Below are 16,892 nucleotides of genomic sequence, written 5' to 3'. Positions count from 1 at the left end.
TCAACAAGGCAGCATTTCAGAGCAGCTCAGTATTTCTGCCATTCGTCCTTCCATAAAATCCCTGTGAAGTGATGACTCCAAGAGTTGGGCCAAGGGTTCAACTAAAGCCAGTCATGGCAAGGTCCCCCTGGGTAGCCCCAGCACTTATCTGCAGATGCCCTTCCCTCACTGGGAGAAAGTACAAAGAGCCCTATCCCTGTCTTACAGATGAGAAAATCGAGGTCTAGGGAGGGGAAGGGACTTGCCCAGAGGCAGCCAGCCAGAAAGTTTCCGGCCCAGCCCAACACAAATCTCCCCCATGCTGCCTCTATCTCACCCAGCTGAATGGTCAGGAGGCACACAAAAGTCCCTCACTTCTAAACCAATTCTACAGTATTGAATTCTTTACTTTTGACAAACAGCCACACAAGTTTACACTTTAGGAATTATACATTGTCAACACTAGAATTAGGCTCTTATCACACTCTCGTGATAGTCCTTAGAATCACAAAATCTCTGAGCAGATGAGTAAAACTGAAGTCCACCCAGGAGAAATGAGCCCCAAGGCCAGACAAAAAGTGAGCAGCAGAGCCAGGATGCGAACGCTCATCTCCAGCAGGCCCTCTCACTTTGCTAAGCTTGACCTTGGAGCACCTGGTAGGACCATTCCCCACAGCACCTGAAGGATTCCCCAAGGGGATCGGAAGCCATCTTTGCCTCTCCTACAGAGTCACTGAGAGTCGGACATGACTGAAACGACTCAATGACAATGACAACAACAAAAACATTTACAGGTGCTTTCCTAAGGAGTTTCAAAGCATTCCATAAGAGATCAAGGTGAATTAAATTTGTTTTGTACCCTTAACATAGCTGAATCTGAGTTCCTGAGTGATGAGAGTAACCCAGGATTCGGCTACATTTTTTTCTCTTATTGAAGCACTCTAATGCCTGACAATTTCTCCTTTTAATTTTCCTTAATCGAGTTCTCCCATGGTGCCTGCCGGCTTGTTCATTTGTTTGGGGAGCAGTAGGGGCACCTCAGGGGAAGATGGGCCAGGGAGAGGAGGCCCGTCCCCGTGCCACCCTCACCATCCTTCTGCTTCTTTCTCCCCTCCCCCATCCCTCCACATACTTCTCCCAGAATGCCTGACGCGGCTGGGGTGGAACTGATCACCTCCCTCGTATGGATTTCTGCACGTCTCAACGCTCACTCAGAGGGGCTTTTTTCCCCTCCCCAAGCCTACTTGGCAGAGTAGCTCACTGATTTTTTCCACTCTCTTTACACCCCTTTCCCATCCACCTTGCTCATGCTCAGCTCCTGAGATCAAGGAAAATGGCATTGAAAGCCAAATCACCTACACAAGCATCTCAGCTTATCACAATGCTCTCTCTCCCCGGACCCTCGTGCCATCCCCCCTTGGGTTCAGACAGAGGGTAAAGCACGCTTTAATGTTGTTGTCTGTCACTTTTCAGTTGTGTCTGATTCTTTCTCGCCTCTTTTTGGGGTTTTCTTGGCAGGGATACCAGAATGGTTTGCCATTTCCTTCTCCAGCTCATTTTACAGATGAGGAAACTGAGGCAGAGGTTAAGTGATTGCCCAGGGTCACACAGCTAGTAAGTGTATGAGGCCAGATTCAAACTCAGGTCTTCCTGACTCCAGGCCCAGAGCTCTAACTGCTGTATCACCCAGCAAAGTTTTTTTAAAAACTAGTTGAAAATAATTTTTAAGAAGATTAAAAAGAAAAACAGAAAGATCCCATTTATCATATCACCTGCCTTGAGCCAGGTTTTAGACAAACATGAAGTTTTCTTGACTCAATGAGCCTAGTCCCCCGAATGTCCCCTCCCCCTCTCCTCCATTAATGATTTTATTTAGAAAAGACTTCAGAAGTCAAACGCTTCTTCCCTACACAACTGACCGCTGGCCAAAGAGTGGTGAGGAGAAGCCAACAAACTGGAGGTTTCTGCTAGCGCCAGGCATGTCCCAGTTTTGCTTCCCTGTATCCCCCAACATGTCGGAGAGGAGGAGGCATTCAATAAATGTTTACTGACTGAACTTCACCAGGGTTTAATCATTAACAGAAGCTGAGAGGTTTGACCCGCCCAGGCCTTCCAGCCAAGCCACCTCCACTGCATAAGGCTTTGCCAGGAAAACCAGAGAACAGGTAGGTCCTTCTACTTCAGGAAGGAGGTATCCATGACCTCAGCGTCATTTCAAAGGCCCCATTCTCCCAACACTGTAGGAGGCATGTTCCTTTGAGCCCTGGACTAGCACCACCACACACGTATGCTGACCCTCCAAGAACAAAACGGCTGAGCCAGAGTCATGCAAATCACATTTTTTCCAATCATGGCACAGTAGAGAGTGAGAAGAAAGTGAGAAGAAAGAAAATTCTCTTGGAGCATGGTACACACCAGACCACTGGAGACTGGGGCGCCAAGAGAAGCTTGAACACTGACCACCCTTCAGAGGTAACTGACCACTTCCAGAATCCACTTAAGAGAATCGCGGCTTCCAACCAAGGATGCCATTAAGAAGCAGAGGAGCCCGCTGAAGGACAGAGAGGGCAAGGACCACTGCTTGGGGTTTTGAAGAGGAACCACAAAACGAGAGCTTTTCTGCTACAAAAGCATTAACCAGCAGGTGCTCTGAAACCTTCAGCTGAAGAGGACCCCACGAGATCAAGAGCCTTCCAACACACAGGACTGGAGCTAGGTCAGTTTTCTGGAGGTCTTCAAATCAAAAAGAGTCCAAAGTCCAAACACTGCGTCTACTTCCCCCTAAGCCTCAGACATCCTAGGATGTAGAGCTTGGAAAGTCCCTCGTCAATCCCACAGTCCAACCTCCTCCCCTCCCTTCAGGTCCACTTTACAGATAAGCCAACAGATCTGGAGGTGAAGTAATCATTCGCCTGTCTACTGCCATGCAGATCAAATAACACAGCTAAAAGCTAAGGTTTAAAGCCAGCCTTACTGACAGTCTACACCAGGGGTGGGGAACCTGCGGCCCTCTGACTGAATCCAAATTTCCCAGGATTCGGTCAAAGGGACTCAAGGACCTAAAGGGCCACACGTGGCCTGGAGGCCGCAGGTCCCCCACCCCTGACCTGAAAGTCCTAGTGTCTCTATGTCTAATACAGGCATGTGTCATGGTCTCAAAGCCTGAGTCCACATCCTCTGCCCTCCTTCCACAACCTACCTAAACTCAGAGAGTGAAGACGTTCTCCCCAAAGCTCTCCCACCTTGACTGTACCCCACACATCCCCAAAGTGAAGGCAACGTTCGCCCAAAAGGCAGCTTTTTGGGGCTGCCAATCCCAAAGACACACAGTCAGTAAAACTGAGGCCCAGGAGAAACGGGCTGCTCAGCTCTCAAAGCCTGCCTGAGAGTCTTCCGGGCACTCCACTCTCCCATCTCCAAACGCATCAGCAAATTTCCCCCGAGGGCCAGCAATGATGGCATCCCCAAGTCTGGTTATTCTCTAGTTCACACCTTGCTGAGATGGGATCCGCAGCCAGGTAGGCAAAGCCAAGAGCACAATGAATATGAGGTAAAGAAACCACGCCTGCAAGACCGAAGAAGAGCGGTCAGGACACTGACCAGGCCCAGCTCCACCCCCGCTCCTGCCTCCTCATGCACAACAGTGGACATGCTCCACTGCTCCACATGCTGTACTATGTTCATTTGTTACAGGGACTGTATTTTCTCCATTCTGGGGCAGGGGAGGAAGCTAGTAATAGTGATGCCAGAAGAAAAACCAAGTCTTCACCGAAGCAGCTTTAAAAATACACAAGGAAACCAAAGGCATTTCAGAAGGACCTGCAGATAAGCAAGACAGATGGGAAAGTAATCTGCTGAAAGTACAGATTTTTATTTATTTACTTGGTGAGGCAATTGGGGTTAAGTGACTGGCCCAGAGTCACACAGCTAGTAGGTGTTAAAGTGTCTGAGGCTGGATTTGAACTCAGGTCCTCCTGACTCCAAGGCCAGAGCTCTATTCACTACACCACCTAGCTGGCCCGAAAGTATAGATTTTTAAAAAGCAAGTTGTACATAAGAATCATGGTTCCCCATAACCTTTTTCTGTTCTGCTTTGTATCTGTGTTTTTGACATTCATTAAATTCAAAGTAAATAAAATGATGGCCTTGGACTCTATCCTATGGACATTCTAATCAATGAACCCTTATAAAAGCCAGGGTGGGTACTTCAGCCCAAAAGAAGGCATTACATTCACACCAAATTCTGCTCGCTGACCAGGTGTGTCCTTAGGGCCCCCATCCCTCCAGGGGCTGGCTCTTACCTTGCCGAGGACAGTGAGACATGGCTTTGGGTCCAACTCTGGCTGTTCCAGCTTCACGACCCCCACCCAGCCATATTCATATAAGTCTTCTTCATCATTGTTGTTACAAAGTCCCAGTGGGTGCATCTAGGAAATAAAACAGGAGACCAGAGTTTATAAGGCAGGCAACACTCCACAGCCACCCTCATGCCATTCAGAGCCAGTTTCCCCCTGCCCACTCCCTCCCCCATTGACCAAGGGCTGGAGATTTTACACGCAACATCTCCGGCCCCAAGCACTCTACTGCACCAGATGGCCTCCTCAGGGGCCTTCCCTCTCCCAGGATTCCCCCTCATGCCACTACCATAACAACACTTCTTCACACGTCAGCAGAGGCTCCTGCCTCCCCCTGAATCGAGCCCTAACCCCTGTGCTTGGCATGTGAAGCCCTTCTGCCACCTGGAGCCACCCACCATTAATGGACGCTGCTGCCAAACGGGCGCTGCGCTCATGGCATCACCAGTGAGGTGATGGAGTCCAGCTTTGATGCCATGGTCAGTCCTATCTTACTGAAAACCACATTCCCAACAGCTCTGAAACACGGTCTATCCAATCCAGCTTCTTAAATTAATACTTCCAGAAACCTTTTATTTCCTCAATGTGGGTATTCCTTATAACAAGGCAGACGGATCACAGCCCCAACATTCTCCTACCTCCTGCAAATCTCAGTGGATAAATATGAAAGAACGGGGCACCTAGGTGGCACAGTGGATAGAGTGCCGGGCCTGGAGCAAGGAAGACCGAGTTCAAATCCAGACTCAGTCACTCCTAACGGAGGGACCCTGGACAAGTCACTTCAACCTGTTGACCTCAGTTTCCTCATCTGTAAAATGAGCTGGAGAAGGAACTGGCAAACTGCTCTAGTATCTCTGCCAAGAAAACCTCCACCGGAGTCACAAGGAGTCAGACGTGACTGAAACAAGCGGATGACAACAACGCACACCGAACACACAAATACCCTGCGCGAGGGTTAGCTTTCCTGTGCCCAGCTTCTCCGAGCCTCGACAGACTAGCTGCTCCTTCAAGCTGCCAGAGACTCTGCTGGCCTCTGTGCCAGGAGGAGAGCTTCAGCACAGCCAAACAAATTACTAGGGAGCCAGGGTTACAAATGAAGACCTCCGCTTTAGCAGAGAGCCTCAGTTACCTCCACTTGAGGAATGCTAATACAGCTGACGTTTATATACTGCGCATCCTTTGTGCCAAGCACTGTGCTCAGCACTTTACAATGGTTCTCACAACAGCTTTGGGAGGCAGGTAATATTATCATTCCCATTTTACAGATGAGAAAACGGAAACAGAGGGAAAGTGCCTCGCCCAGGATCACCTGGGTAGTAAGTACCTGAGGTTGAACTTGAACTTGTTTTCCTGACTCCAGGCTAGGGCTCTTAGGCACTACACCACCTCGTTGCTGAGCAGACCCAGGAAACTACAGTATTGTTTACATGCACTTCTTGGATCAATCGCTAAGCATTTATTAAACACCTACTATGTGCCAGGCTCAGAGCTAGGCGCTGTACAGGGCGCCCGAGCCATCCCAGCCTTACCCTCAAGGGGCTCACTTTTGTGTAACTGGACACGTATCTCTACAGAGAATCAACACCAAGGAGGAAGGGAAGGAGGGTCAGGGAAGACCCCAGGTAGGTGGTGATACTGGAGCTGAGCCCTGAAGAAGGGAGGGATCCTAGCAGACAGAGCCGAGGAAGGCATGAACTCCAGCTAGGGGGAATGCTCAGTGCCAAGACCTGGGTACGCCACGTATGCTTACCAGGAGGGAGGAATCCACGTGACCAGAATGAAGAGAATGGGAAGGGGAGTAATGCTAATGAGGCTAGAGAGAGAGGCAATAACTTTAAAAGCTCAACAGAGGCGTTTCTATTTTATCCTCCAATATAGGGAGCAGTTGGGTTTTATTTTATTTAGGCCACTAGGTGGCGCGGTTATAAAGTCCTGGAACTGGAGGCAGAAAGACCCGAGTTCAAACCTTACCTCAGACACTTACAGCTGTGTGACCCTGGGCAAGTCATATGACCTCCGCCTGCCTGTTTCCTCATAGGTAAAATGGGGATAATAAGAGGCCTCAGCTCCCAGGGCTCCATAAGGATAAAAATGACATATGTTCGTAACCTATTTTGCTAACCTTTAAGCAGTGTATAAATGCCAGTTGCTATTATCATCATCAATGTCATCATAGAGAAGTGACGTTGTCAGATCTGCTCTTAAGGCAGCAGCGTGTGGAGGCCAAGGGCCTGAACGAGAGTGCAGCCAGGTGGAGAGGAAAGCATGTCCAATAAGACTTGGCAGCACGATGGGCTCCCTGGTAATGGGAGCGAGGCAGCGAGGAGAAGGCCGAAAGGCATGGACCTGGCAGCCTGAGAGGCCGTGGTCCCTTGGACACAGATAGCCAAGTTTAGAAAAGGGAAATGTTTGGGGCGGAAAGCCGAGTTCATATCTGGACACACACAAGTGTAGGTATCCCTGTGACACCCAATTAGAAACCTCCACGAGGTCACTGGTGATGCAAGACTGAATCTCAGGGAAGACACTAACCACGGGAGCTGAGCAGGCTACGAATGAGCCAAAGGAAAGAGGGAGAATAGAAGAAGGCCTAGGACGAATCCTCGAGAACACCCACGCTTATATCAAGTGTGAACTGCATGCGCCAGATCTGGACAGTGAGAATGAGGGGAAGCATTTTAGCTACATGTGTGTCATGATTATATAATGTTATGAGGGCTTGGGTGTTCTTTTCACTTACAGGGCAAGTGAGAGAAAGAAAATGTGTATCTGTTCACTGGAAAACACACACACACACACACACACACACCCCCATATAAGTGGGAGAGAGGGGAGAAGGCTAGAATTCAAAACTAAATCTTATGACTTCAAAATCCAGAGCATTTTCTACTCTATTATTACATTGTGAGTGGATGGGACCACACGATTATCAAAATGTCAAGGGAGTGCCCTTCTGGTATATCAGCCTCAGGATTCTACTGAGCAAAAGCCTTCAGTGGCTCCCCATTGCCTGCTGGGTAGGGCGTTCAAGGCTTTCTACAATCTAGAGCCACCTTCCTTGCAGGCCTCATCGCTCCCTACTCCCCTACACACACAGCATATTCCCACTGAAATGCATTTGTGGCTATACAAACTGGAATTGCCTCCACAGAACTACCTTCTTCCCCCTGACCAGGGCTGTGTCTTGTAAACAGTAGGGGCTTAACGCAGCTTTGTTGAAATGAAGGTGGTGGCGAAGTCAAAGATGCTGATAGGTGGGGAGGCTGGAGAAAGGGCAGCTCGAGGCACAAAAGAGTGGGAGGGGAAGAGGGGGCCCCCTCACATGAAGTTCAAGGAGCAGATGAGCTGGCCAAAGGCAGGACAGCAAAGGAGCTCCAAGGACTAGGCTTCATGAGAGAAATCCCTTCTTCCCTCCTCTGGGCCGAGGAGCGCTGCAGCCGTCTACGCGTTTGCCAAATGAACCAACGAGCACAAAGCTTTGAGGGCCGGCCACCAGAAAGAAGACAAACCCCCACGTAGACACAGAATGGACAGACAGACGGAAGAATAAGGAAAATTCCAGAGAGGAGAGTTTCCAGAAGGTGCTGCAAGAACACCAGACCCTATGGGGGACCCCTGGCCTCACCCCTATGTCAGGCTAAGGAAAAATGTATGGAAGAAGGTCACCTGACACCAACACACACTGCTTTACTCTCGACAGACAACGCAAAGGCTTGGGGTGACTTTGTTTTCTAAGGAACAGAAACAAAAGCTGGAGCAGCACTGGTGGGTAAGGAAGCTCCAGGCCCGAGAAGCCCAGGGGCTACAGAGAGGCAGTCTCATGGTGGAGAGAGCGCTGGGCTCCTGAGGCACGGGTCCTGGGTTCCGATCTCACTTCCAGTACTTACTACCTGTGTGTGACCTTTGACACATCCTTTTCAAACCTTAAAATGCTAGATAAATGGGAACTATAGCCATTAATACAACTGGCGATCCAATAACCAAGATGAGGCAGATGCTGCGAAGCGCAAGGCCGAGCCACAGCTGAACCTGTCCCAGGCCCATTCGGGTCAGCCTGGGCCTTGGGCCTCAGGGAACAGCTAGAAGCCTCAACACACACACAAAGCCAGGATGCAGACCATCCCCCGTCACTAAGGCAGTCAAGGCAGGGCTGGGAAACCGAGTGTAACGAAACCTTGGCACCCCACGCTGCATTAAGGGTTACAGCAGCTCTTTCACCAGCTGTGAGAATTTCAAGGGGGCTGTTACCCGAGACACGAAGCAAAAAACCACAGTGCATTGGGACTGAGCTCCTGTCTTTGCTCTGAAGGCTTCGGAACAGACTGCCTGTTTTTTCAAACAGGCCAGCTAATAAGCACAACCTCTCCACCATCATGCCCATGCCTTTTAAAGGCTGTCATGCAGACAGTCAAGGGAACGAGAGGGGGACAGTCTCTCCATAAGCAAAACAACAGACGCTAAAAACATTGCTAGCCTCAAAGCTGACCCCTAAGGATCCTTCTTTACTCTAGGTCTGGACCACACACAGCTCTAAAAAGACAGATCCTAGTCAGTCAGTATTTGGTCAGTACTTACTATGTTCTAGTCACCATGCTAAGCCCTCAGAAAAGCACAATCATTCACCACCCTCAAGGAGATCACACATTCTTGGGGGGTGGAGGCGATGAGAGAGACCTGACGACATGTAAATACTGAGGTGTGTCAAGATCCATCCAGTGTAAATGGGAGGTGATCTCCCAGGGAGGGGGAGGAAAACCAGGGGACATTAGACAAGGGGCTGCAAAAGGCCTCTTGCAGAAGGTGGGAATTCAGCTGGATCCTGAAGGGAGCCAGGAGGGGCCAGGGAGGAGGGTAAAGATGGGGGGGGGTTCCCAGGGTGGGAGGAGGACGAGGATGGGGAGGGAGGATCCAGGGGGGATGAGGGTGAAGAGGATTCCAGGGGAGAAGGGGGAGGATGGGGGGGAAGATGGGAGGGGGATGGGGGGAAGGGAGCCAACCCAGAAGGGATTATGATATTCTCAAGCCCATCATTCCACACAGCTGTTCCTCCAGCCATACAGCTTTACTCCCATACACCTCCACAACTATGTGAAGGGCCCAGATTCTATCAATCTCCCAAGTGCCCAATGTTTCTCAGAGTTCCAACTGTGTCCAGTGTGCTCAGGAAACACTCATGATGTGCTCAATAATCCCGTTTACCAGTTGCATGGCTATGGCCAAGCCGCTTCCCTTCACTGGGCCCCATTTGCCTTATTGACCAAATAGGGACAATACTTGCACTGCCAACCTTAAGAGCCTGCTGCGGAGAAAGAGCTTTGCAAGCCTTAGGCTGACCGGGGTGGAAGCTACAATTATTCAAGTATTACTACTAGGCCATGGCGGTAGCAGTAGGAGTCAGAACCCGAACCGAAGCCCGCTGTCGCTCCTCTTTCCCAGAGATCAGCGTCCATTTCTAGATCTGGGTGGGCATCAGGCAATTCGTGGACTTGCAGCAAAAAATGACACCTCTATTTTCACTAGCACCTAACAGAAATTTAGCCTGGTTTTCACTCCTCTCTGGGCTGCTCTCAGGCACTCCAGGCTTGCCACAGAAACCTCTGCCCCTTCTCGGCTCCTCAGGCGACCACACGCCCGTGCAGCCTCTTCCTCTGATTGGCTGCTTTCTCCCAGTGCCTCTTTTTTCAGGAGGATGCCCTAAGTGAGCCCGGCTTCATTTCTCACCGACAGCACTGGGCCTCTCCAGGGTTCTTCTATTGCTGCCCTGCCCCAGTGGGCACCTCTCTCCGCCTGCCTCCATAGGAAGCTAAGTGCCCTGAGGGCAGACATGATCTTCCTTTCTGCTTATACTTGTCTTCCCAGGGCTTAGCACAGTGCCTGGCACACAATAAACAAACACTTAACAAATGCTTCTCGGCTTGATCTTCCACTACATAAAAATATCAGGCTTCAACAAAGGAACAAAAGGGTGTAAAAAAAGGTTAAGGATCCCTGATCCCGCAGACAGAGCACACACAGAATCACAGACAAGACAACACGGTTTTTCAAAGTATTTTGCTCACTGTAACTACGGGAGTAGACAGAACACTAGACTCCAGATCAGGAGACCTGGGTCAGGGTCTTGCTCGGCCTCTTATGAGCTGTATGACGTCAAACAAGTCCCTGCACACAACTCACACAACGGCATCTTCCTACACGCAAAAAAGAGGATTCCGTACAAAATCCTGGACTTCCACTTCATACTGCTGGGTGTGTTTAACACTAACTGTTACTTCGGGTTTTTTTGTTTGTTTGCTTTGTTTGCTAGGCAACAGGGTTAAGTGACTTGGCCAGGGTCACACAGCTAGTAAGCACTAATGTGTCTTAGGCCGGATTTGAACTCAGGTCCTCCTGAATCCAGGGCCGGTACTCTATCCACTGCGCCACCTAGCTGCCCCTAAATGTTACTTTGAAAACGTGTCTGAATTTCCTTCTGTTCTCCATGCACTGTTAAAAATATTAATACAGAGCGCTGGGTAAGGGCGTCGTTAGTGCTGCTCCAGTCCCCACCCCCCTCAACTTAAATAAAGGAAAGAGGGAAGGGGGCACCTCGTGACGAACAAGCAAAAAGAATCCTATTGTGGCCGCGCTCAGCTACACACACGCACGCACACACACACAGACGCACGCACACACTCTACACACATACACACATATACTCCACATACATACATGCACGTACTTTACATTCATACACGTACTTTACATTCATACTTACATGTACCACACACACACATATACTCTACACACACATACACGTGCTTTACATGCATGTACCAGACACACACTCTACATGCATACACGTACTTTACATTCATACGTGCATATACCACACACACATATACTCCACATACATGCACGTACTTTACATTCATATATACATATACCCCACACACATGTTCTACACACATACACACATATACTCTACAACATACATACACGTACTTTACATTCATACATACATGTACCAGACACACACACTCTACATGTACTTTACATTCATACATGCATATACCACACACATATACTCTACATACATACGCGTACTTTACATTCATACATACACGTACCCCCCGCCCCCCCCCCACACACACACGATGGGCTGATGAAACTCCGGATGTGCGCATTTCAGGGAGGAAAGAATCCCCATGAGCTCTGCTCACCGGCCGCAGGGGTGCTGTGCAGAAGAAGGAACAGGCCTTGTCTTGACTGTCCCAGAAGGCAGAACTGGGAGCGACAGCTGCGGGCCAGTAGGAGGCAGGTCTTTACTTGTCGGGAAGACAAACTTCCCAATAATCAGGAGTACCCAAACGCAGACAGGGCTGCCCTCTGGAAGCAGTGGCTCCATCACGCTTGAAGGACTGCAAGCGATAAGGAGACGGCAGGAACAAAGCAGCGGACGAACAACACGGACTTTCGGCTTCCACGTATTTTCAGGCTCATTTCTTTGTGAAATAAAACTATTTCATTTTTATTTAAAAAATAAACTCAAATGTGAACCTAAACTATCTGCTACTTACAAAGTTGCTACGGTTCTGAAGACACATGAGGCACACATCACAAAGAACGCTGACGGAGCCGACAGAGGTAACTGCACCACTGGAAACCACTGCTCTGATCGCGTCTGCTTCCTCACAGAAGCCAGCCTTTCTCCCCAAGAAGTCAGTCCACAAAGCGAGGCTACAACCTCTACAAGAGGCTCATCGGGCAGCTGAGACACACCAGGCCAGAGCAGGGATGCTGAGGAGGCGGCTCAGGCAGGCAGGTGCTGCCCAATGCCAACAGGGGCCATCTCCAAGATGGAGGTACCAGAACCGGACCTGAGCGGCCAAAGGAGGAAGAGGGCGTGAAAGGTGAGCCTGGAGACTGACTGGACAGGGGCTCAGGGAGGAGCGGATGGAGACTTAAAACCCCAACGCTGCAAACCGAGTGTGTCGTGGTGACTCGTGCACCCCAGGCAGAGGAGACACCAGCAAGCCCACACAACCTCCCACGGACACGGCCTCCTTCCTGAGCAGGAGAGGCTGACGACGCCCACTCTGCGGGCGCGCGCGCTCCGCCTGATCAGCCCCAAGAAGGCAGGATATCTGTTATTGGTTTAATACAGATGCAGACCACTGGGGCCTAGAGTCAGGAAGATGAGTTCATGTCCATGCTTACTGGCTCTGTGACCAAATTGCTTCACCTCTGCCTGCCTCAACTGTGAAATGAGAATAATGACAGCACCCACCTCACACAGGGCTGTGGGGAGGATCAAGCGTGTAACACAGTGCCTAGCACAAAGGAGTCCCAGTAGCTCTGGCCCAACCCACGGGGCTCCCTAATGGCTGCTGTCCGGTGGAGAGGGAACGCTTCGAAGATGACCTGTAGGCTGAGGGAACGCGTCAGACGACGTAAGTATCTGGAGAATCAGAACTATGTGCTCCCCGCATACGGCAGCCACATCCCACGGGGCCCTGAAATACAAAGCTGAAGAGGTTTTCAGCTCCCGATCCGTGGGGATCCATCCTCGGGCACTTTCCACAGTCTGAAAGGGCAAACTTGAAACCTGGCCTGGGTGGTGCTTTCTCCAAGGTTACAATGTCTCTCTGCACGGCTGGAAGTTTAAAATAACTTCAAAAGGCCCGCACAATGTTAAGTGGCTCACTGTTACACAGTGGCCAAACACTGGACTCCGAGGAGGAAGCCACACTTCTCTCTGGAATATCATCTGTCCAAAAAGCCCTGGTGATTAAAAGGGAAACTTCCTCCTTCGCCCCTTCCCTGGCCATCCCTGCTCCCGCCTCAAAGCCTTCTGGGACAGTCCAAGACCTCCTCTTTTTCAAAGGTGTGGCTGTTAAAGTCAAGACTGGGAATTTATGGAAAGGGAAGGCAAGGGTGACTCCACCCACTTTCCTCTGAGCCAGAAAGAGGATTCTTTTTCTTCCTAAAGAAACAATGAAACTGGAAACCTTTTCCTCTGATAACTTGCCTATTAGATCACCCCTAGCTCAGAAGCAGGACAGTAGACAGTAAATAAAAAAAAAAAAAGGAATCTCAGCCCTCTTACTTCCCATCTGCGTGACCATGTGCGAGTGCCTCAGTTTCCCCATCAGCCAAATGAGGGGTTCAGATTAAATGATCTTTAATGCCCCTTTCCAGTACTCCAAGAAGCCACAGCAAAGCACCAGGAGACAGAAAAGCCTTTCTATTTTTTGCCTTGTCAAGATTTCAGAAATACTCAGACTCAAGATCTCCAACCAGGGAGCTTCAGCAGATTCCATCAGCTCCTTTTCTGTGCCAAAGACGTGGGTTTGCCGAGCCCTGAACTTCTAGAGGAGGTGCGTGCTGTGACAGAAACAGCCCCCAGCCTGGATAGTGGGGGTTAGAACCAGAAAGGAATGCAAGATCCCAGTTCAACCCTCACCATTTGTCTCTAGGAGGAAACTTTCCCTCAGCCCCAGCAAGGAATGACTTGTTCAGGGGTGTACAGCTTGATGGGATTCTAACTCGGGGCCTTGGACTCTGTTCCTCATCTCCCTCAACTCAGAATCAGAAACTGATATGTGAACTGTGGCTTCTGCATTTACCAGCTGCCTGGGCTACACAAATCATTGCTAAGTCTCAGTTTCCTTTATGCCCACTTCACAAGGGCGCTCTGAGGAAAGGTACATATTGTTACTGCTAAAATACCCGCTATTATCTTGTAGAAGAAAAGAAAAAAAAACAACTTGCTACTCACTCCTCACTTCCCATTTACCAAGTCATGGATCACAAACCTCATCTCTGATGGCCACATCTCTAAAATAGGTATAATCCTCTATTAATGAGGGCAGAGGGTACTGGGCAGGAAGCGCTTCACACACACGGGCTGTGTGGGCACACGACAGGTGTCACTGACTGGAACCCAAGGCTGGCATACAAAGTCAGAGCTCAGCTGCACAGGCGGCCTCATTTCAGAACTAACATTTTGATTCCCAAGTTACTAGACGTTAAGTTCCCTTCACATCTCTGTCGCCTCACCATGCCACCCCGCCCCAGCCAATTCTGAAGACAGAGCATTGCTTCAGAATTTAGAGGGCCTGGGTTTTCATCAACACGGACTTACTCTCCACAATTCAAGACATAGCTTTTCATGACTGCCCTAGCCAAAACCCAAACTTCACCTCTCAATGGTGCCCTTTTCTTAGGGGACTGCATTAAGAGCAGAGCCAGTTTGCTGGGTCATCATCACTTGAAGGTTTTTCCACTCAGGAACCTGGCAGAGCTTTCATTATTTCAATGGCAAAACCTTCAAGCACCAGGCCCAATCCCAAACCAAAAGGGCTGCCCAGTGTGGGGGAAGGTCATAGGAGATGCTTAAGAAAGGCTCCTGCAATGAATGAATGCAGTTGAATAAGCTCTTTTTGACAACTAAGGGCTGTTTTTCTCCCCACATGCATTTTCAATAATCTATCATTCATTAAAGTTTCTAATAATCCGACTTCTCAGAGTCTCTTCCTTTAAAGAAGGTCTTGACCAGTGCCAAGGCTATCATAAAACTATGTAGATCAAGAGTTGGATGGATATAAAATAAAAAGGGTATTTTTCTATGACCAGTCCCTCTCTCTCTTCCCAGCCCAAACGGAGCAGATTAAACTGGAATACCACTGGATATTGATGAAAAGAACGGCTAGCTTCCCAGTGAGGCAGCAAGCAAAATTTTTAAAAAATTTAAAAATAAAAAAAAGAGTATCTTCAAAAGGGAAGGAGATGAAAGGGCCACGTTCTAGGAGACTTTATTAGCGACAGATTTCAACTCCTTCATAATCATGTAATCCAACAAGGAACTGAACCCAGCGAATAAAAGCCAGGCTGAAGACAAGGAAAGTAGTCTGAGAAATAAGAGACAGTGCAAAGGAAGCCTCGGCTCCATACTCAAGATAAACAGCCCACAAACTAACTATAGCCAGAGGCAATGGATTCACAAGACATGAATGCCCCAGGAGTTTCCAACCCAAGTAAATGAGCTGTGGAGAGTACTCTTCCCTTCCAATGGGAGAATTATAAGGGAGTTGGGGGTGGGGAGCAGGTGGTGATGCTCAAGAGTCAAAGTCATGAATTGATATTCTGGCTTTGGCCCCCAGTGGGATGCTGGAAGCCTCTTCACTGGACTCCTGGGTGTTTCATTCTTCAAATAAGGCTAATGCCTGCCACCTGCCTACCTCGTGGGCATTTGTGAGGATTAATGAGAAAAGTCTGAAGCATTCTGGGCTCCTTGGAGACAGGCACTACAGATTAGGTATTACTAACAGAAGCTAGAGCAATTCCCTGTCCATTCATCACCTCATTAAGTTACCCACTCATTAAAACTTCCAACTATATGGAGGGAATATATATATATAGACAGAGGGCACAGGATGAGTTGAATATGAAGGGATGATATCTAAAAAATAAAATTAAGGGGTGAGAGAGGAATGTACTGGGAAAAGAAGAAAGGGAGAGGTAGAATGGGGTAACTTTTCTCATATAAAAGAGGCAAGAAAAAGCTTTTACAGTGGAGGGGAAGAAGAGGGAGGTGAGAGCAAATGAGTGAATTTACTCTCATCAGATTTGGCTTAAAGAGGGAATAACATACACACTCAATTGGGTGTGGAAATCTATTTTAACCTACAGGAAAGGAGGGAGAAAGGGAATAAGAGAGGGAGGGGTGATTTGAGGGAGGGTGCAATCAGAAGCAACACTTTTGAAGAGGGACAGAGTCAAAGGAGAGAACAGAATAAACAGGGGGAGTGTGGGGCAGGACAGGAGGAGGGAAATATTTAGTCTTTCACAACACGACTCTTATGGAAGTGTTTTGTGTGACCACACACGTATAACCTATATTGAACTGCTGCTCGCCTTCTCAATGACAGTGGGTGGGGAGGGAGGAAGGTAAAGAATTTGTAACTCAAAAGTTTTAAAAATGATTGTTAAAATTGTTTTTACATGCAACTGAGAAGTAAAATACAGGCAATGGGGTATAGAAATCTATCTTACCCTACAGGAAACAGAAGAGGGAAGGGATGTTGGGGGGTGGGTGACAGAAGGGAGGGCAGATTGGGGAAGGGGTAATCAGCATGCATTTTGTCATGGGGTGAGCGGAAGGGAGAGATGGGGAGAAAGTTTGGAACTTAAAATCTTATGGAAGTGAATGTTGAAACTAAAAATAAATAAATAAATTGGGGGGAGGGGGGGGAGAGAGAGAGAGAGAGAGAGAGAGAGAGAGAGAGAGAGAGAGAGAGAGAGAGAGAGAGAGAGAGAGAGAGAGAGAAAGAGAAACCTGGAAAGACTTACATGAACTGATACAGATTGAAGTGAGCAGAACCAGAAGATCATACACAGTAACAGCAACATTGTGTGATGATCAACTGTGACCGACTTCACTCTTCTCAGCAATACAATGATCCAAGACCACTCCAAAAGACTCATGATGGAAAACACTATTCACGTCCAGAGAAAACACTATGGCGTCTGAACGCAGGTCAAAGCAGACTGCTATGCTTTTGGTGTTGTTTTCATTTT

General features: G+C 48.8%; 1 protein-coding gene across 2 annotated transcripts in view; it reads right to left on the bottom strand.

The window, feature by feature from the left end:
• The window catches only part of ZNRF3 (zinc and ring finger 3), a 200,910-nt gene that overhangs the window by 80,103 nt on the left and 103,915 nt on the right, over positions 1-16,892 (bottom strand). For both annotated transcript variants that reach the window (XM_020996553.2, XM_020996554.2), the window contains exon 2: positions 4,281-4,406. In XM_020996553.2, coding sequence (XP_020852212.1) covers positions 4,281-4,406 — 126 coding nt within the window. The remainder of the gene's footprint in view (positions 1-4,280; positions 4,407-16,892) is intronic.

Source organism: Phascolarctos cinereus, unplaced genomic scaffold (genome assembly GCF_003287225.1).
Source record: "Phascolarctos cinereus isolate Bilbo 61053 unplaced genomic scaffold, phaCin_HiC Scaffold_4;HRSCAF=312, whole genome shotgun sequence".
NCBI lineage: Eukaryota > Metazoa > Chordata > Mammalia > Diprotodontia > Phascolarctidae > Phascolarctos > Phascolarctos cinereus.
Note: the sequence above shows the minus strand (reverse complement) of the source record. Positions and strands in the feature narration are given on the sequence as shown.